The sequence below is a fragment of the Oryctolagus cuniculus genome, chromosome 3 (assembly GCF_964237555.1).
Source record: "Oryctolagus cuniculus chromosome 3, mOryCun1.1, whole genome shotgun sequence".
NCBI classification, from domain to species: domain Eukaryota; kingdom Metazoa; phylum Chordata; class Mammalia; order Lagomorpha; family Leporidae; genus Oryctolagus; species Oryctolagus cuniculus.
In genome coordinates, this window is record NC_091434.1 from 102,391,326 (window position 1) to 102,413,519 (window position 22,194).

General features: G+C 37.1%; 1 protein-coding gene across 9 annotated transcripts in view; it reads left to right on the forward strand.

Moving 5' to 3' along the window:
* The window catches only part of LRP1B (LDL receptor related protein 1B), a 2,140,503-nt gene that overhangs the window by 1,887,359 nt on the left and 230,950 nt on the right, over positions 1-22,194 (forward strand). For all 9 annotated transcript variants that reach the window (XR_007920674.2, XM_051849575.2, XM_051849574.2 and 6 more), the window contains 2 exons: positions 17,938-18,126; positions 18,942-19,090. Coding sequence is in view for 8 of the 9 variants with exons in the window: in XM_051849575.2 (XP_051705535.2) it covers positions 17,938-18,126; positions 18,942-19,090 (338 nt within the window). In the remaining variant the exon portion in view is untranslated. The remainder of the gene's footprint in view (positions 1-17,937; positions 18,127-18,941; positions 19,091-22,194) is intronic.

Consider the following 22,194-nt stretch of genomic DNA (forward strand, 5'->3'; position numbering starts at 1 on the left):
ACTTCTGATCCAGCTCTCTGTTATAACCTGGGAAAGCAGTAGAAGATGGTCCATGTCCTTGGGCCCCTGCACCTACGTAGGAGACCCAGAAGAAGCTCCTGGTTCCTGGCTTCGGATCAGTGCAACACTGGCTGTTGGGGCCATCTGGGGAATGAACCAGCAGATGGAAGACCTCTCTTTCTCTCTGCCTCTGCCTCTCTGTAACTCTGCCTTTCATATAAATAAATGAATCTTAAAAAATGATGCTGGCAGATTCTGCAGTGGTAATGCATCTGTATGCTTCCTCAATGACTCTTTCTTGCCATATCACCATGTGGTAGAAGAGGAAGGCCAATCTCTGGGTCCTTTAATAATGGACATTAAGACATTTGACAATAAGATATATATATATATATATAGAGAGAGAGAGAGAGAGAGAGAGTGCTCTTCTATCTGCTGGTTCCCTATCCAAGTACCTGAAATGGCCCCTGGATGGGGTAAAAAGCCAGGAGCCCAGAACTCAGTGCAGGTGACCCACGTGGGAACACAGAGAGCCAATCTCTTGAGTCATCACTGCCAGCGAAGACCTGGAGGTGGGTATTGAACCTAAGCACTCCTATATGGGATATGGGCATTTCATACACTAGGCCAAATAATGCACATCCTTGACTCTACCTTTTCATGCTGTCACTTAGGGTATCAGATCAGAAAGTCAGAATACTTCGGAGATAATACCATTCAGGCAGCAGCATCCTGCTTTAGTGGGATAGTTCAGTATACACTTTGCTGTTTCCAAGCAAGCTACATGTCCTGTATGTAAGAAAACTTTTAAAACTCATTTGGAAATTCATGTCACATAGTGTTTGAAATGTGATATTTTGCCATTGATTTTTTTTTTTTTGCCTTCCACAAATACAGCCTTCTCTGAGCTGATAGTCTATAAAATACAAGTTACAAATATCTCTTGAGGAAAACTCCAGCAACAGCTTTGCATATCAGCCTCATTTTAGGGGTTCTGTTTTCCATTTAAAAAAAAGAAAATTAAATAACAGAAAATTCTCTTAGGATCAAACTTTCATTCTGACTATTTGTATCAAAATATAAAAATTCAGATTGAGTTATTCTTATTTTCTGTAGTGCCATTGTACTTGAGATATCTTAGGTATGTAGGTAGTATCTTGACAAATTAGGGTTGAAAATATTCTATGAACAATGCTAACACAATGATGAGCTAAGAAAAAGTTGTTTGACCTTGAGTTTCTATTTGTTCTTGCGATTTTTTTCAAGACTCATTTGTGTATCACTAAATGATTTAACCTTGTGTTAAATCAGTTGATCATGTATATATTTTATCCAGCAAGCTAGAAAAATATATACTTATAACTGCTAATTTTTCTGAAGTGTAATAGCTAAGTGTGATTCTAAACTATAATCTATCACTAAGCCTTCTTTCATTTTATGCACAAATTGTTTAAAATTTCATGCAATTATATTGACTGTGGCTTTTCTTTTAAAGAATGGCTGTGTGTATACTCTTAGACCTAAACAGCCTCAATATTAAAGTGTCAATATTGTAGACTAACTCTATTGTTTGTTTATTGCTCTGGGAATCCAGTTTGTGTTGTGAGAGGACAAATTCGTGTTTGGGTTTATAAATCCAAGCCATAACCCATGCAGCGACTGTCTAATTAATGTTGCAAAAAGAAATCCAGATCTCAGCATGCTGCTTGTGAAAAATAGCATAAACTATATTTAAAGGGGTTTCTTCTGAAGGCATAAAGAAAGCTCTGAAGAAGACAAAGGGAATATTGTATGCTAGTATATCCTGAAACTGGATAGCTATTACATTTGCATCTTTAGAAAATAAAGATCCATTGAAGTCAGCCAACAAAGGGAGACTATCTACTAAATACCACCCCCTTCCAGTATTTCATAATATCCCAGAGTGTTTCCATCTTGATGAGATATTGCATTTTATTACTATTGGGATAAAAAACCCCTGTCATTCACAGTCCATTACAAACAGTAGATTTCACAGGCTATTTTATACCATCGGTGCTGATGCACTGCTGTTTACTATACAATAAAAGTTAATGAAAGGGAGCAAAATACAATTCAGTTACTACAGAAATGTTCCCAAACCAGTAAAATAAATTGAAATTAACTGCCATTTCAAAAAAGTGTTGCATTTTCAATTATGCCTTTTTGTTGTGTCCCTTGAATAAGACATGTTACATGAAATAGCATATATTTAAATAGATTACTTTTCGTTAATGTCACATGTATTCCAACATATTTTAAATGAGGAAATTTTAACTATTACCCTCATTTGAGTATTCAGTCATTTTCAACAACTTCATCCATCCCAATTTGAGACAGTGGAGTTTGAACAAAGGATCAGCAGATTAAAGACCAATAGATTTATCTCAGGAGCGCTTAGTGCCTCCTTTAGCAGGTTCCATCACCTCACTAGCATTCAATGTTCTTATCCAGGAAAAAGGGCTCCATTCATTCAGTGACAGTCTGCCCTTTGTTGAACTAGAGCCAAGGGAGAGGGTTGCTGTCAGTCCCCATCTCCACCTTTACTTTTTGACTGGGTCTACCTAAAACACACTTGAAAAAGATTATAATATGTCATATGCTCTCCTATTTTTTGTTCCAGAAGCATATTTATATTTGTAGAACTGTGAGAAGACCAGAAGTAAATCCATGCAGTTCACTACTTAGTATCTGTCCCAAGGCCAGAGCACCTTTTAAAGCTGTCAGCTTTCATTAGGGCCCACTAACAGTTACATCCCATTGCATATGTGTGTTGAATTAACTTCTTAGTGTTTAGTACTGATAGTTAGGCTTAGAAAACCCATTTCCAAGTACCTGGGAAGGTTTTGTCACCATGTAGAAAGTGAAAAGTTGCAAAGCAATGGGAATAGACTCTTACCAAGTGAATGAAGCAATGTTGCTTAATATCAAAGATTAGACAGCAGTATCCTTATCTAGAGAGTGTATTTCTAGGCAAAGTCTAGTTTTTAAAATGAGTACACTTGGCAGGTGCTGCAGCTCACTAGGCTAATCCTCTGTCTGCGGCACCAGCACCCTGGGTTCTAGTCCCGATTGGGGCGCTGGTTCTGTCCCAGTTGCTGCTCTTCCAGTCCAGCTCTCTGCTGTGGCCTGGGAAGACAGTGGAGGATGGCCCAAGTGCTTGGGCCCTGCACCTGCATCGGAGACCAGGAGGAAGCACCTGGCTCCTGGCTTCGATCGACGCAGGTGCCGACCGTAGCGGCCATTTTGGGGGGTGAACCAATGGCAAAGGAAGACCTTTCTCTCTGTCTCTCTCTCTCTCACTGTGTAATTCTGCCTGTCAAAAAAAAATGAGTACACTTGTGACAATATATTTTTTTAAAGATTTATTTTATTTATTTGAAAGACAGAGTTGCAGGGAGAGGTAGAGACAGAGAGAGAGGTCTTCCGTCCGCAGGTTCACTCACCTGATGGCTGCAACAGCCAGAGCTCCGCAGATCTGAAACCAGGAGCCAGGAGCTTCTTCCAGGTCTCCCACACAGGTGCAGGGGCCCAAGGACATGGGCCATCTTCTGCTATTCCAGCAGAGAGCTGGACTGGAAGTGAGCAGCCATGTCTCAAACCGGTGCCCATATAGGATGCCAGTGCTTCAGGCCAGGGTGTTAACCCGCTGTGCCACAGCACCGGCCCCAATGTAGGATTTTTTAAAGAAATGAACATTATGTTAACATTATCTATAGTCACCTTTCTTTGCAAAGAACCCTCAGGAACTTCTTCCTACCTAATTATAGGTTTATGCCTATTAATCAACCTTTTCCCATTCCTGCCTCTCCTCTTCCCTCCCTAGCTTCTGGTAACTACCATCACGCTTTTGACTTCTGTGAGATCTATGAAATCACCTTCGTTTTAGACTCCATGTATGAATAAGATGAGGAAACACTTGCCCTTCTGTGCTTGACTTATTTCATTTACCACAATGACTTCAAGTTCCATCTCTGAAGTTGTGAATGACAAGACTTCATCCATTTTATGACTGACTAGTATTTCACTGTGTTTATGTATCACATTTTCTTTATCCATTTAACAGTGCAGAAACTTATGCTGGTTCCATTTCTTGACTATTACATTTCTTGACTAGTATTGTTATAAACACAACAGTGCAAATAGATAATTTGTAAACTGATTTCATTTCCCTTTAATATATACCAAGCATAGCATTGCTGGGTCATATGATTTTTTGTTAATTTGCCAAATTTATCTAATTTATCACCCCCCAAAGTGACTAAGAATAACTTTTGTCTCCAAATGAGTGTCTGCACTTGATAGTTTTTTCTTTTTATTAAAAATTCAGTCTAGCTGCAGTGAGGTGATATCTTATTGTGGTTTGATCTGCATGCATTTCTCTGCTGAATAGAGGCCTTTCTCATTTTTTGGTGTATCTGTTGACCCTTTGTCTGTCTTCCCTGGAACAATGTCTGTATCAATTCCCATTTTAAAATTTATTGAGCATTTACTTTATTGTTGTTAAGTTCTTTGAGTTCCTTATATATTGTGGGTATTAACTCCGTGCAAAATCTAGCTTTTTTGCACAAAATATTTTTGCACATTATATAATTTGATTTGTTGATTTGGTGCTTTGCTGTGCAGAAGCTCTCTAGTCGGGTGAAATCTCATTTTTCAATTATTTGCCTCTGTTTCTATGCTTCTGCAGTCTTATGCAGAAAAACCCTTGTCCATTCTAGTTTCCTGAAGTGTTTTCTCTCTGTTTTCTTCTAGTAGTTACGTATTTCCCAGTCTTATGAGGGTCTTTAACCTATTTTGAGTTCATTTTTGAACATTTTGAGAGGTAAAGATATAGTTTCATTTTCTTGTATGTGGTATTTATCTACCATGGTACCATTTACTGAAAAGACTAACCTTTTAACCACTGCATCTTCTTAGAACCTTTGTCAAAGATCAGTTAGATGCAGACTGTGGGTTTACTTTCAGGATCTCTACTCTCCATTGTATATATACACTGTGTGTGTATACATATTTATGTCAATACTCTGATGTTTTAATTACTATAATTTATGAATACATTTCTAAAGTCAGGTAATATAATGTTTTCTGCTTTTTTGTTGTTTTGCTCAACATCACTTTGGTTACTTGGTATTTTTGTGGCTCAAAACCAAGCTTACCAAGTTTTTTTTTTGTTTGTTTTGTTTTTTTGTTTTTTGTTTTTTTTTTTTTTTTTTTTTTTTTTTTAGTTCTGGTAAACATGTCATTAGTATTTTGATGGTGAATTCATTGAATCTGTTAATTACTTTGAGTATTTTGCACATTTTAATGATGTTGATTCTCGTAGTCTGTGAATATGGGATACCTTTCTATTTGTGACTTTTCAATTTCTTTCATCAGTGATTTATGACTTTCATTGTTGAGATGTTCCATTTCTTAGGTTAAATTTGTTTCTAGTTATTTTATTTTTATTCTTTAGCTATGGAAATAAGATTGCTTTCTTGATTTCTTTCTCAGGTAATTTAATATTGGTGCATAAGAACGCTGCTGAGCTGGCGCCGTGGCTCACTAGGCTAATCCTCCACCTTGCGGCGCCGGCACACCGGGTTCTAGTCCCGGTTGGGGCGCCGGATTCTGTCCCGGTTGCCCCTCTTCCAGGCCAGCTCTCTGCTATGGCCAGGGAGTGCAGTGGAGGATGGCCCAGGTGCTTGGGCCCTGCACCCCATGGGAGACCAGGAAAAGCACCTGGATCCTGGCTCCTGCCATCGGATCAGCACGGTGCGCCGGCTGCAGCGGCGGCCATTGGAGGGTGAACCAACGGCAAAGGAAGACCTTTCTCTCTCTCTCTCTCTCTCACTGTCCACTCTGCCTGTCAAAAATTTAAAAAAAAAAAAAAAAAAAAAAAAAAAAAAAAAAAAAAAAGAACGCTGCTGATTTTTGCTTGTTGACTTTTTTTCCTGCAACTTTGCTTATTTATTACTTCTAATATGCTTTGGTGAAGTATTTGGGATTTTCTCTGTAAAGAGTCATGTCACCTCCTAACAATAACAATTTGATTTCTTCTTTTCAAAATTGGATTCTCTTTATGTGTTTCTTGCCTGATTGCTCTGGCTAGGACCTCCAATACTACATTGAATAAAAGTTTTGAATGTGGGCATCATTTTCTTGTTCTAGATCTTAAGAGATAAAGCCCTCAGCTGTTTCCCATTCAGTATACTTGTTGTTGGCCTCGTACATATGACCTTTATTATGTTGAGGTATGTTCCTTCTATACCTACTTTCTTCAGAGTTTTTATCATAATGAGATGCTGAATTTTATGAAACGCCTTTTCTGCGTCTACAGAGACGATTATGTGATTTTTGTGTTTTATTTTGTTGATGTGGTCTATTTATGATGTGGTTTATGTATTCTGCTTTTATTAACCATTCTTCCATCCCAAGGATGAATCCACTTGATCATTGTGAATAGTCTTTTTAATGTGTTGTTAAATTTAATTTGCTGGTATTTTGTGAGGATTTTTGCATCTTTGCATATCAGAATTTGGGCCTTAACTTTCTTTTTGTGTTTGTTTTGTTTTGTTGTATCCTTGTCTTATTTTGGTGCAAAGATAATGTTGGCCTTATAGAATGAGTTTGGAAGTACTACTTCCTCTTCTAATTTTGAAACATTTTTAAAGATTTCTGTTAATTCTTATTTAAATGTTCAGTAGACTCCAACACTGAAGCTATCTGGCCCTGGACTTTTCTTTGCAGAAGACTACTTATTACTGATTCTTTCTCACAGCTTGTTATTGATCTGTTTAGATTCATATTTATTCATGATTCAATCTTGGTTAGGTATGTGTTCATTTCTTATTAGTTTCCAAATTTATTGACATGCATTTGTTCATTGTGATCTCTATAGTCCTTTTTATTTTTGTTGTGCCAGTCAGAACTCTCTTTATCTCTGATATTATGTGTTTAAGGGTTTGTTAAATCTTTTCATCTTTACAAAGAACCAGGTGCTCATTGCATTTATTTTTGTACATTTTAGTATTCATGTCATTAATGTGTGCTCTGAGCTTTACTATTTCTTCCCTTCTACTCATTTTAGATTTGGTTTGTTGTTATTTTAGTTCAGAAATATGTACAGCAATATTTTATTTAGTTGAGATCTTTCTGATTTATGTTGCAGGCATTGATTACTATTTATTTCCCTCTTAATAATGCTTTGGCTATATCCCATAAGTTTTACTATGTTGTTTTTTCATTTCTCACTTCTTTCAGGAAACTTTTTTAGTTTTTTCACAATTTCTTCCTTGATCCACTGGCTTTTCAGGAGTAAGTTGCTCAATTTGTTTGTGTTTATGTCATTTCCAAAGTTTTTTTTTTATTGATTTCTAGTTTTACTGTATTGTCAGAGAAGGTACTTGATATGATTTCTATATCTTTTAATTTGTTGAGACTTAATTAGTGACAAAATAAAACACAAATATGATCAATATTGGAGAATGTTCAATGAGCCGATGAGAGAATGTATATTCTGCAGCTGTTTGGTGGAATATTCTGTAGATGTCTGTTAAGCCAAATTGGTCTAAAGTACATTATAACTTTGCTGTTTCTTTGTCGTTCATCTATCTGGGTGATCCGTCCATTTCCTTTGTGGTTTTTTTTTTTCCTTTTAAGATTTTATTTTATTTGAGAGGTAGAGTTACAGACAGACAGGGAGAGACAGAGAGAAAGGCCTTTCATCCACTGCTTCACTCGCCAAATGGCCTCTACGGCTGGGAGCCAGGGGTTTTTCTAGGTCTTCTACAAGAGTGCAGGGGCCCAAGCACTTGGGCCATGTTCTACTGCTTTCCCAGGACATAAACAGAGAGCTGGATTAGAAGTGGAGCAGCCAGGACACAAACTGGTACCCATATGGAATACCAGTGCCACAGGTGGAGGCTTAGCCTACCATGTCACAGCACTAGCCCCGATCTGTCCATTTCTGTGGATGAAGTATTATAGTCCACTACTCTCACTGTATTGGAGTCTAATTCTCCATTTTTCTTCTTCTTATTTTTATGGATTTTCTCTAACATTGAATGCATATATGCTTATAATTTCACTTTTTTCTTGTTGAATTTAAATCTTTACCATTATATAAAGACTTTATTTGTTATACCACTGGATAGTTGTATCTTCTTGTATGTTATGAAAGCTTTCTATCGTTATCTCTTTGATATACTTTCTACCTCTTTGGAATTATGAAATCCTTCTAGAACTTTAGTAACTTGCCCTTTCATTTGTCCCAAAATTTCTATAAGCTCTATTCGATCCTCTTGATTCTTTTTTTTTTTTTCCCAAAAATGTATGTTGTTCTTGATGAACTGGTGATGCACCCGAAATGTGGTGTCCACCCTTTCAGGACTCTTACTGACGCTAGCATAAGCTCACACTTTTAGTCCTTGTCCAACAATGCTACATCACACTTGGAAATCACAGCCCACAAGGGCCAATATAGCCTGCAGGGGAACACTGAAGCCCACTTTACTATAATCTGTCTGCTGACCCTGGCTGAGGTAAAACTCTGATCACCTGGAGCCACATAACTCTACTTGGCACAGAAGTAGGTCCAGAGGCCCTGTCTATAGCACAGGCTCTGGAACAGCAATCCATAGGGTCTCTCCGTGTTGGGTTTCATCAGCATGACACTGAGTGCCTAGACGTCCTGTGGTTCCTGCTATGTATCTAAGGTTGTAGGAAGAGTGATAAAGCAGCACCTCAGGTACCCCGAGACACCAGGCAAATCATACCTGGGTCTGCAGTCACCAGTTAATATCTTGAAAGGTCATTTGAGACTCACTTGAGTCTGGTGGTGATACAAAATGAAGAAAATCTATCCCTCTGCCTGATATTGGAGCAAGTCTGAAGACTGTCCATATGTACTTGCTAGGGATACGGTATATTATCATCTGTCCCAGGTTGGGCTATACTTTCCTAAGTCACAATTCTCTGGTTCTGGCTGTGTGCTCAATATTGGAGGAGGGTGGTAACGGCAGCCACTTGGCCACACTGACTGGCACTAGGCTGAGTCACTCGTGGGTCTGGCACTCACTAGGCCTCACAATTTCTCACAGGTCCATGCCAATACTTCTTGAGGCTGGCACTAATACATGCCTAAGGCAGACTATCCCACCAGAGTGCGGGCCTCTTTCTCATGCTGAAATAAGTCTAGAGGCTTCATCTGGGAGCACTGGCTGAGGAGTAAAAGCCTTTGGGGTTTATAGGTGCTGGTTCTCGGGCTATGAGCTAGGCTCTGAGCTCCACAAAGAGGTCCTAAGCACCCTTTTCTGTTGTATCAGCAACAGCTAGTCTAGCTCTGCTTTCTTTGGAAATTGAGGGGAGAGGTTGTGGAGGTTGCTGATCTCTAAGAGCTCCAAGTACTCATTCTGTGGGTTTGGGCCTAGTGACCCTGAATTTTGTCACTCACAATAGTCCTGGCATTGGGATTCAATTCCTCTCCCTGTGCCAAACAAGAGACAGCTGTCTCCACACTGTGCTACTTGGTGCTTGAGGAAGAGTGACTCAGGGACCTCTCCTTTCTGTTTTCTGCAATATGATTTGTCTTCTTGTTACACTAACACAAGGTACTGGTGTCTCTCATCTGACTGCCATTTTCTACAGAAGGTGGTTCCTTGGGCAGCTTAATCAGCAGCCATCTTGCTCTGCCCATTCACTAACCTTTCTCATTACAGAGAGAGAGGGAGGTACACACACACACACACACACAGAGAGAGAGAGAGAGAGAGAGAGAGAGAGAGGGAGAGGGAGAGGGAGAGGGAGAGAGAGAGGGAGAGATCCTATCTCTGTTTCATGTTTCACTGTCCTAAGTGCCTACAATGGCCAGGACTGGGCCAGGCTGAAGCCAGGAGCTGAGAACTCATTCCAGACCTCCTATGTGGGTGGCAGGGACCCAACGAGTCGAAACATCACTGCTGTATCCCATGATCATAACTAACAGGAGGCAGGATTTTGGAGCCAAAGCTAGGAACTGAACTCATATTCTACAATGTGGGACATGAGTGTTTTAATCAGAATATTTTAAATAGATTTATTTATTTACTTGAAAGTTGGGATGACAGACATACAGACACACACACACACACACACACACAGAGAATGATACAAATATATATATATATATATATCATGATATACATATATATGCATGCTAGTCCACTCTCCAAATGGCAACATTGGTCAAGACTGGGCAGGGTCAAAACAAGGAGCCAGGAACCTCATCCTGGTCTCCTACATGGGTGGCAGGGACCCAAGTACTTGGGACATCCTCTGATACTGTTTGCCAGGCACATCAACAGGGAGCTGGAGGGACTCAAACTGGGTTCCAACATGGTATGCAGTTGTCTTAGGCAATGTCTTAACCCACTGGCACTACAACACTGGTCCCTTAACCAGCATATTAACTGCTATGCCAAATGCCTGCATGTCCATTGCCTTTTTAAGGATAAAAAATAGGCAAAAATTTTCTGTAACAGAATAAACTTTTTTTCTAATTCCATTTTCCCATGAACTTTTTGAGGTACCCTTGCTTGCTGATTAGAAGAATTTTACTTTTCATCCATAACAAAGTTTCATTGAAGCCCTATGCTACCTTTTAATGGAAAATAAATTTTTAGTATCCCATCATGCTATTTGGAAATATTGGTCACATTTGCTCTTCCTGTAATTTCTTAATGTTCTTATTCATTTTGAACAATGGATTTAGATCTAATTGCCTGGTATTTTATTTGTAATACTGTTTGATACTATTGAACATGGCTGTGTTAAAGAGTAGGCAGCAAAATATTCATGGAGGTGAACATGGAATGAAACCTTTGTAGCTTATTGTTGATGGTTCCGAGGCATTAGTTATTTAAAAAGATACTGCAAACAAGGATGCAGAAGGAGACATAATTTTTGATAAAGGGCAGGTGGCCGTATTCCTATGGCTATATAAAGCACAGTCTTTTTGTCATTGTTTGAAACTACTGACTCAGCAGTCATTATCTGGAGATTAGTGTACCCTGGGCGTTTTCCCACCCACCCACTCTTCCCTCTACTCTTCATAAACTAGAAACCATTATCCACCCACCCACTGACCACTATAATGATCCTCTACTTTGTGTAACATGTGAAGCCACTGTCTCCCATCACCTGATTTTATCATGCGCTCCCCAGCCTTTATACTTTTTGTAATCTTTGCTCAATTTCACCTTAGATTTTTCCTTGGTTTCTGTTTGCTTTATCTCTTCCCTTTTAACTCTTTTGGACTCTGCTACTTTAGTTCATTCCCTACCTTGTTGGTTTTTATCCTACTGAAAGGTTATCAAGGAAAATGTTTAGCATCAGTGTTCCTCAGAATACAGAGTGTTTTAGTCGGGCTAACTCGTTTGTGCTGTGTTACACACGATGTACTGGCAGGGCCTTGTAGGGTGGCAGATGAGGATCTTAGGCTATGTATTCATTCTCTTTCCATTCTTGCGCAACCTTGACATTTTAGCAGTGGCCAAATTCATCCACCAGTTTCCACTGGTCCTGTTGAGTGACTGTTTCTTTTACTTGGCTGCAGTTCCCACAGCATTCTCCTAATGGATCTAGGATCTTTAATTGTCATGTAGATGTGTTTTCTGTTTTTAAAGATTTGTTTATGTATTTACAAGGCAGAGTTAAAGAGAGAGGGAGAGACATTCCCCCATTTACCACTAAACACAGATATTCCCTTTGCTGTTTCTCTCCCCTTGTGGCTGCAATGCCCAGACTGGGTCAGACCAAAACCAGGAACCAGGAGCTGCATTCAGGTCTCCCACATTACTGTCGGGGCATAAGGACTTGAGCCATCTTCCATTGCTTTCCCAGATGCATTAGCAGGAAACTGGATCAGAAGTGGAGCAGCTAGACATGAAAAGGCACCTATGTGGGATGCTGACATTGCAGGTGGTAGCTTGACCTGTTGCACCACAACACTAGCCTGGAATGTTTTCAATTTATTGCGGGAAATCTGACTGATAGGAAAGACATAGAGTTTAAAAACAAGGAGAAAAGTTAGGATAACTTTTGGAATATTTCAGTTGTGAAAAGATGTGAGCCTTTACTTCGAAAAAAAATAAGAAAAAAATGGAATCAATATATCTCAAAAGCAAGATAGCAAGGTTTAATGTTTGAATTGATAGGTTTGTTCAATTTACAGTCATAGAAGACTGCTCTTCCAAATACAGTAGTAGAATGAGAGACAGACTGATCTTTATTGGCTACTAATTGTTTTCTTTCAAACAATACAAAACTCTTTGTAACTCAAATGAATCAATACTAAAGTTTCTCTGTTATCTTGATTTCTTCATGAAACTAATTATGAAATATGGTTGTTACATTCTATAATTCTGTTTTACTTTTGAAAATATCATTTCCCAGTCATTTAAAAACAATAAACTGAGCCAAACTAATTGTTTAAAATTAGATGGGGTTCCATAACAGGCCAGCGCCACGGCTCACTAGGCTAATCCTCCACCTAGTGGCGCTGGCACACCAGTTTTAGTCCCGGTCAGGGTGCCGGATTCTGTCTCAGTTGCCCCCCTTCCAGACCAGCTCTCTGCTGTGGCCAGGGAGTGCAGTGGAGGATGGCCCAAGTGCTTGGGCCCTGCACCCCATGGGAGACCAGGAAAAGCACCTGGCTCCTGCCTTGGGATCAGTGCGGTGCGCCGGCCCCAGTGCGCCAGCCGCGGCGGCCATTGGAGTGTGAACCAACGGCAAAGGAAGACCTTTCTCTCTGTCTCTCTCTCTCACTGTCCACTCTGCCTGTCAAAAAAAAAAAAAAAAAAATGCATCTTGGAGAATAAGGAGGAAGAAAAACCAGAGCAACACTAGTAAAATTTCTAAATACCATCCCACTGTACAAAAGCATGTCATATCTGCCAGTATCCTCATGCCAAGATACTGGCATAACACCATAACACCAACTATAAAAATTTTTTAAAGATTTATTTATTTGAAAGTCAGAATTACACAGAGAGAGACGAAGAGGCAGAGAGGGTCTTACATGTGCTGGTTCACTCCCCAATTGGGCTGCAAAGGTTGGACCTGTGCCAATCTGCAGCTAGGACCCAGGAGCTTCTTCCAGGTCTCCCAAGTGGGTGCAGGGGCCCAAAGACTTGGGCCATCTTCTACTGCTTTCCCATGCCATAGCAGAGAGTTGGATCGGAAGTGGAGCAGCCGGGTCTCGAACAGACACTGATATGGGATGCAGGCATTGCAGGTGGCAGCTTTACCCACTATACTACAGTGCCAACCCCAATATTTTTTTTAAAGATTTATTTTATTCTATTGGAAAGCAGTCACAGACAGAGAGAGAGAGAGAGAGAGAGATCTCTAATTTGCTTATTCATTTTCCAAACGGCCACAACAGCCCTGGGGGGCGCTCAGGCAGGCTGAAGCCAGAAGATTCTTCCAGGTCTCCCATGAGCGTAGCAAAAGCCCGAGTTACTTGGGCGATCATCTGCTACTTTTTTCAGGCATATCAGCAGGTAACTTAATTGGAAGCAGAGCAGCTGGGACTTGAATCAGTGCCTGTATGAGATGCCAAAGCTGCAGTCCGAAGGCAGCAGGCCGCAGTTAACTGCACCATAGGCCCTCCCTTCTTTTATTTTTTTTTAAGATTTGAGATTTTTAAGTTAACAAAAGTGTTAGTGGTCCATTTGTTCTTAATTATTTGAATGAGATTACTCAGACATATGAAATTAGAATGATCTTTTCCAGCAATATTCTTATCCAGAATGATTAACAGTGTCCAAAGAAATGAATAACCAAGAGCATTGTAATAGAGTATCTTAGCTGAGAGTCCACAGTTCAGCCAAAGCGTGCCTGGATTGCCACTTTTTCTGTTTTTCATAGTTACTATGAGACTTAGCAGGATAGCATCCAACTTGATGAGAAGAAAAAAAATCTCCAGAATGGCGTATTTCTTAGGTTTATTTTTTGCCAAATATTAACCTCTTTCTTCTGAAAGATACAGTCCATGAAATAAAAATTAGACACATAGTGCTTGAGTGGTATGCTGGACACAGTACAATAAATAATGCTGTTACAAGAACAGAGATGTAACTGAGTAAACAGCTTTAAAATAGGATTTAAGTATATAATAAGCACCTGCTAAGCTACAGCCCACACAGCAGTTCTGTGTGTGTGTGTGTGTGTGTGTGTCTACTGAATATCTGTTACTTTTCACATTTGTCTTTTAATTAAGCAACACAATCTTATATAGGACAACTGGTGATATTATTTTTCTCTTAAAAAGGGTCATCATAGTTTTCAGAAAAAGCTTACTATTTTTTCCCTTAAACTCAACCACATATCTGTATTAATAAGAATGTGTTGGTTAAATGTTCCTCTCATACCATTACATCCCATGATTATACTTTGTCAACTCAGTTTACAGCCAAATTACACTGCAATACATATTTCTTGTTGCTTTTCTGTGTATATGGGTCACATATCTGTTACATATATATATATATCTTCACATGAATGTATAATACATACATATATATAACATGAAAACAGACTAGAAATAAACAATTTATTTTCCTCAGAATCACATAATTTTCTTGAAAACAAAATACATTATGCTTTTCTCCTATCATCTTAATGTGGATTGAACTATTTGTATGTTGATGGAGAAATAAATACATTTATTTAGATTTATGATTTAGCAATTAATAGACTGAATCTTTTTCAGAGATGCTCAAGCAAGTTTTGGTTTCTTTGATTTTTCATGATTTTCATTGTTACTGCTTGTGATACTAAGAGAGTTTGTAACTATTTCTTAGAAGACCAACTTGATGGAGCCAGTATAATGTTAGATGTATAGGACTTGGTTTGCCCGTATTAACACAAGTTAGAGTTTACACTTGGTATGTTTTCTCTAGAACAGAGTCTGTTGTGCTTGTGTTTGATGCTGTTTAAGAAATAAGGACTTTTGCCAAGTGAGCAGGCCTGGAATGGGTTTGTAAAAGTACTAATGTCAGTCTCATTCTTTACTGCCAATGTCAAACAAGGAACTAATTCAACAGATGGTCATTTTGGGCAAATAAACTATTTTCTCTATTTAATCTGAATTTCATACATGCTTTGAACATTCATCTGTATACCATCCTTTGGAAATTAGAGTTCACTTTTCTGGTCCCCATAAGCTTCTGGTGATATTTGATAAAAAAAAAAAAAGTTTCTGATTAGTGATCGCTACTTAAGTACTTGTTCAGTACTTAAATTTTCTTTTCTGGAAATCATGCACAAGGCAGTTGCAATTACATAATTAAGTAGGCTAAGATGGAGCTTATAAAAACTGCCTCATTGCTTAACATAGTCTCCCATCAACTGCATGTCCTGAAGGCAGTGGCAAGAAAGTTAACTGGATGACAACATAGTAGCCAGAGAAGCTGACTTAGATTCAAATACCAGTATCTTCATTACTATGTTTTTCTTTGCTTCTTTTGTCAAATTACTTAAATTTTCCATTTCAAAATTTCTGCATCTACAAAGTGAAGTGTACTGCTACACAGTAGAGTTGTTGAGAACAATAAATGTAATTAAGTTGTGTAAAGTGAACAGCCGAGGGCAGGGCTTCTCAGTCTCAAAACTGTTGGTAATTAGACCTATAATTCTGTGTTGTGGGGGAAAAATTGCATCCCCCAGTCAATTAGAACCACTGACCTAGTTCTGAAGTACTCATGTGTTTAAAAAATAACTGCCATTGTTACTGCTGTATGGTTAAAATGGCTGTGTTATTTCTGAAATGCTAATGGACAAATACTTAATAACTTCACTTTTTCCACAAAAATTAATTGAATCTCTTGTGGACCGATATTTTTAAGCAGTGATTAGATTTCTTAGTGCATATTTGCTGATTTAATTACTTTGCATCCAAAAAGATGTGAATTGCATGTTTCTGAGGCTGTCAACATTTTATTTTATTTTCATAATTTCCCAGTGCATATATAATGTAAAAGGTTCTTATAGCCATCACCAAGATTCACCCAATCATTAAGATTTTGCACATTCATCTTTCTGAAATAAATTTATAAAGCTAAAGTGAGGAGATACGACTAGTTTGTATCAATAGCTCAAACATGAGTAATTATAAAGTGCCTTGTTTTCTTTCTTCTTTCAGTTCCACTTTTCATTTTAGTGATATGATCCATAAGAATACACAGATCATTAAGCTGTGTACACATAGATTTTAACATCAAAATTCAAGACATCTAAAATGTGCATTTCTGGATTTTTCTTAATTTTCACATCCTTCATATGCACAGTGTCTGTTTTGAGGTGGAATTCTTGCTAGACCTCCTATTACTGCTAGTAGTCAACTACTTAGTACATTATCTGGTTTGAATTTTCTCATATTTCTTTTATTTCTACTGTCTCTGCATATAGTGAATTTAATGGATCACTTTGGTTTATCTGAATAAGAACAGCAAATCAGTACATTTAAATGTCTATTTTTAGTTGACACTATGTATCTACCTAGCATTTTATAAACAGGCTTTAGAGCTCCATGAAAGCATGAATTGCATTTTTTATTTTCATATTTTTTGTTACTGTTGAATGTACAACTTGCCAAATGTTAATTATCAGTCGTTAAAATCTAATTAATGAAAAGGTACATATTACTGGAGTTTTAGTACATTTTTTGTTGATGAGCCTTTTTCTGGGAACTGTTTTTTAAAAGATTATATTATTTTACAAGAGTTATAGAGAGAGAGAGAGAAAGAGAGAATCTTCCACCCTCTAGTTCACCCTTCAAATGGCTGCAATGGCCAGGGCTAGGCCATGTCGCAGCTCAGCCCAGAGCCTGGAACTCCATCCAGGTCTCATGTGGGTACAGGGGCCATACACTTGGGCCATCTTTCGCTGCTTTTCCAGGTGCATTAGCAGGGAGCTAGATCAGAAGTAGAGCAGCCAAGACTTGAACCTGTATCCATATAGGATGCCATCATTTAAGGTGGCGCCTTAACCCAGTATGCTACAGTGCTGTGCCCTTCCTGAGAGCCTCTAAAACTAGATCAGAAAAATCAATGAGGAGAAATATATGAGAATGTTTTTATAAATTAGAAAATTTTCATTTTTTTTTCAATTAATAATTTTGAGGAACTAGAAGCACAAAGGAAACTCTGTCATTGTTTAATACTATGGTAACCCCCAAACCACAAAATAGATATATTATGTCTTATTTGTCTGATAGGACTCTGCAATCTCTTGAATGAAAAATTCACAGTTGTAATGCTCAGTCTACTTTAAGTGTAATCCCAGTCCTATAATGAAGTTCATTATAAAATAATTTTTAAGTTACGACTAAACAGTTCTATGACTGATAAATCAACATAATACACTGCAATCTGCCACATTTGCTTCCTTCTACCCCAATCCCAGCTCATCTTGAAAGTAAAAATGCTCATAAAATCTCAGTGACTAAAATGGTTTATAGTAGCTTCATAGTCACTCTCTTCCTGGTAGTGGACACATTTCACCCTGAATATATAATCATTTTAAATGAGCAAGACAGTGGTTTAATGACCCTTAGATTTAAGTTGAGATGTATAAGTATCTCCTAGGTGTAAATTTTTAGATGTTGGATGCTATTTGTCTCTGGTAAGCAGCTTTTCTTCTTCCAGTGGTGAGCAGGATCACACTCATTTTCTTCCCAGTGGTTGAACTAAGCCAAATCGGAGCAAAGCGAACTCCTGCACCCAATCCTGCATCCTCTTAACTGGTAATAAAGAACCCTGCCAGCCTGACAGGTTGTCACAGCAATTATTCACATGAAGTTCTGTAGCGGTTGTATCTGTCAGCCCATGTAGTATTGAATATTTTAACTGGCAGTCTTCCAAGACTGAACATTAATCTTACCATCTCCTATTACAGTCCCTAATCAAGATATTCCAGGGGTGATTGCACTAACATTGTTTGAAGACTACATCTACTGGACTGATGGGAAAACCAAGTCACTCAGCCGTGCCCATAAAACCTCGGGAGCAGACAGACTCTCACTGATTAACTCATGGCATGCCATCACAGATATCCAGGTGTATCATTCTTATAGACAACCTGATGGTAATTATTCTTTCCATGATTTCCATAAATGCATCAACATCTTTCAGTAACATTCCATTTTTTATTCTTTCAAGGTTAAGTGTAATTTTATTTTTCACAAAGTTTACCGATTTTATGATGTAGCATCATTTTGTGGAATGAATTCAGTTGACATCAGGTACTGCTGTTTGAGAGATGATTAGAAGCTCAATAATAGCATAGGGGGTATTGATTATTAAATCATATTAAGTGAGATTATAATAATAATACATATAGTCAGAGAAGTGAAGGCTACATTCTTGAAATAATTTGTTTACAAAATAGTTATAGGATTCCTAGTTTCTGGAATGCTGGGCAGAGGAATTCTATTTAAGTAACATCAAGATTCTAAAAATTATGAATTTATCAAATCTGTTTAAGCTTACTTGTGGTAAGAATTCTATTAGGCCTTGTGTAATAAAGGTTTGATCGTTTTACTGAAAACATAACCTGGCCTAGAAAGGAGTCGCTATACTATTGTAGATCATTATTCCATTGTTTTATTTTACATTTATAGTTATGAACATATGTATGCCTTCATCTATAGTACTTCTAGTCCCTTTTTATGGAGAGGTTTTTTTCTACAGTTTGTGTAGAAATGCTCCCTTAAAATTATTTAATTGTAAAATTAATGTTATTGGACAAATAGTGGTTTTGTAATAAAATAAAATATCATCTTGAGTTCTTGATTACAAAATTTATTCAAATACTTGCTATGAAGCTTATCTTTGATCTCGTTTTCTATTATCTGTCTTGATTATTCTATTTTACTGTTGTTATTTCTTTTTCATCTATAGTCTCCAAACATCTCTGCGTGATAAATAATGGTGGTTGCAGTCATTTGTGCCTTTTAGCCCCTGGAAAGACCCATACCTGTGCTTGTCCCACTAACTTCTATCTTGCTGCTGATAACAGGACTTGCTTATCCAACTGCACAGCCAGTCAGGTGAGTAGAGGCCTGGAAACCACATCATGGAATGGATGGGCATGTTGTTATACAAGGTGTGTGTATATATATATATTTACACACACACATACACAGAGACACACATTAAATGATCATTGTATACAGTGCATGGATAGATGACCATAGAGTAAGGGAGAAGCAATTGAATTAATATCATTAGAATGGAACCTAAGATATTAGGATGTACAGAAGAGTCCAAAAAGGGAAACAAAAGTTGAAACCATTACACAAATCCACACAATATAAAAGCTCTACTCCAAAGTGGACATAGTAGCAGCACCAGTGATTTTACATAGCTTGAGAAGGCAAGGTGATTGAGCACAGTATGGGCAAAACTGTCGAGTCACACAAGCTAAGAAATCTTAGTTTATCTGCTCTGCATCATCATCCTTACACTCCCTCACTCCTCAGAGATAATAGTATAGAAAAGATGAGTTGGAAGAGTAATTCTCTAGATACTTTTTTTGAAGTTATATATCTTTTATATATAAAAGTATATACATTCTCTGTCTATATATGTGCTTAAATAGACACACATACCTAATATTTGTATATATGCACATTTGGTTTTTTTTGTTTGTTTTTTAAAGGGTTTTTTTAAAGATTTATTTATTTTTTTATTTTTTTTAACTTTTATTTAATGAATATAAATTTCCAAAGTACAGAATATGGATTACAATGGCTTCCCCCCCCATAACGTCCCTCCCACCCACAACCCTACCCTTTCCTACTCCCTCTCCCCTTCCATTCACATCAAGATTCATTTTCGTTTCTCTTTATATACAGAAGATCAGTTTAGCATACATTAAGTAAAGATTTCAACAGTTTGCTCCCACACAGAAACATAAAGTGAAAAATACCGTTTGAATACTAGTTATAGCATTAAATCTCAATGTACAGCACACTAAGGACAAAGATCCTACAAAAAATATAAACAAAAATATTTCATCATGAAAACTATTCTTTTTCTTTAAAACTGAATTATTTCCAGTGAAACTATCCTGAAATGAAAAATTTTACTTAATGGTAGTTGCATGGACTTGATTTCATTACTTTCAAATTTTCAACAGCATTTTTTAAAATTTTATTTAAGCTATACAAGTTTCATGTATTTCATAAATACAGATTTAGGAACACAGTGATACTTTCTACCTAATCCTCCCTCCCACTCACACTCCAAACCTTTTTCCTCTTCCTTGTCCTATTCCCAGTCCTAATTTTTACAAAGATCTATTTTCTCTATACTATAATCATAAGTTTAATCAGTTTTAAAGAAAAAGACTTCAACAAATAGCATGAAGAAAAAAATACTGTTCCTAAACAATAGAGACAAGGGCTGTAAACAATCTTCAAATCTCAAAATGCCTATTTAAATGTCCATTTCACTCCAATACATTACCTTTTGCTATGTTAGTATCTTAGTTTTCAGGCATAATCCCTGGAAAAAATTATAATTTAATTTGTTTTTAAGAAAAACGTAAATGATGAACAGCTAACTGAGTCCACTAGAGGTTATCCTTGTAATTTTCTGTTTGATGCCTCCAATTGACCTCTGATTCTTTTCTAATATAATGGGAGGAAAATTTGCCTATCATATATTTCTTACAGAAAAATCAGTTGATAAAAATATAGTTTGCAATGAAACAGATGATTAAATGAAGCAAATAATCCAGATAGTTTGAAATCATATCATTAAGCACCCTGTTGAAAGATGTGCATTTTATTTTACTATTACTGAGTGATTTTGATTTGTTATGATCTAATGATTACCAACAATGACATATCTCTCAAATAGTATTTTTTATAAAAAAATAAATACATAGACTCTACAAATAAGAATTCAACTAAGAGTGAAACATGATCTTAGTATCTGATAAAAATGAAAATCCACTAATCATTTCAAATATTTCATGGAAATCATTTTAGTTAGAAAAAAGTATATTTTAAAATGCCTTTATTTTTAAGTAGAAATTCTTCCTGTTTTAACTACTTCAATTGGTAGATTTGGATTTAACCTTGCAATCATATTAGTAGACATGTATTTGGTAGTTTTTTTATTGCTTCATTTTATGGGTGATAATTACAGTCTATAATTTATTTTATGAAGATATTAGCTTTGGAGAATATTTACCGCGAAGAATGTTTTATATTTATGTTTAGCATTAATCTTTTTAAGTTACTGAATTTAAGTATGAAAAAATGAAGCCCAGGCAAGAAATAGAAGAGATCTTCTGAGAATAAAGTATTGATTACCATGAAAAGTAACATAAGGATATTTTATTCTGGCCTTCTCTCAGCTGAAATTCCTTTTATGTTCTTATTAAGAATGAAATGGAAACTGAAATCATAATGCCACATGCAATTCCAACAGTTGGTATTTATTTAAATCAGACTTACTTAGTGAATTTAAAAAAAAAAAAAAGTCTTAGATCTTTTCCAATCATGATTGGGAAGGTTTTGTAGATACTCAGGAGGTTGAAGCCTCTAACTAATGTGCGTTGATGTACTGTAATGACTGGAAATATTTAATGTTCAGGGCAATTGCTTTCAGAGTTAGCCTCATATCCCCAGACAGTCACTGTCTATAAAGGTAATTTTCCCCCTCTGGTAATTTATGAAAAACCACAACAGACATGACCACGGAAGAAGCAAATATGAGAAAATCTGTTGAAGAGTCAGAACTCCCCTTAGATTCATGCTGCTCAGTTCCATCCCACGTTGCTACTGGAAGAAAAATCCACTCTCATCTGTAAAAATAATAATAATAACAAATCTACCTTAAGTCAACGCCATGATATGCAATCAGGATTGAATAAAACTAGCAATGGATTTTCTCTTACTTGAATACCATAACAGTATTTTAGATAAGCAAACTTTTAGATTGGTAATACATTTTCATTAGAGATCATGAACCTAGGCTGTGTAAAGTACTAAAATAAACGTGACTTCCTATCTACCACTCATGTAGAAATTGCAACACATAATTCAAAAGAAAAATTAATATCTTTAGAAAATTATGAAACTAATGTTTTCCATTCCAGGTGAATATTGAGATATATGCCTTCACTGAAATGCTGTTAAAA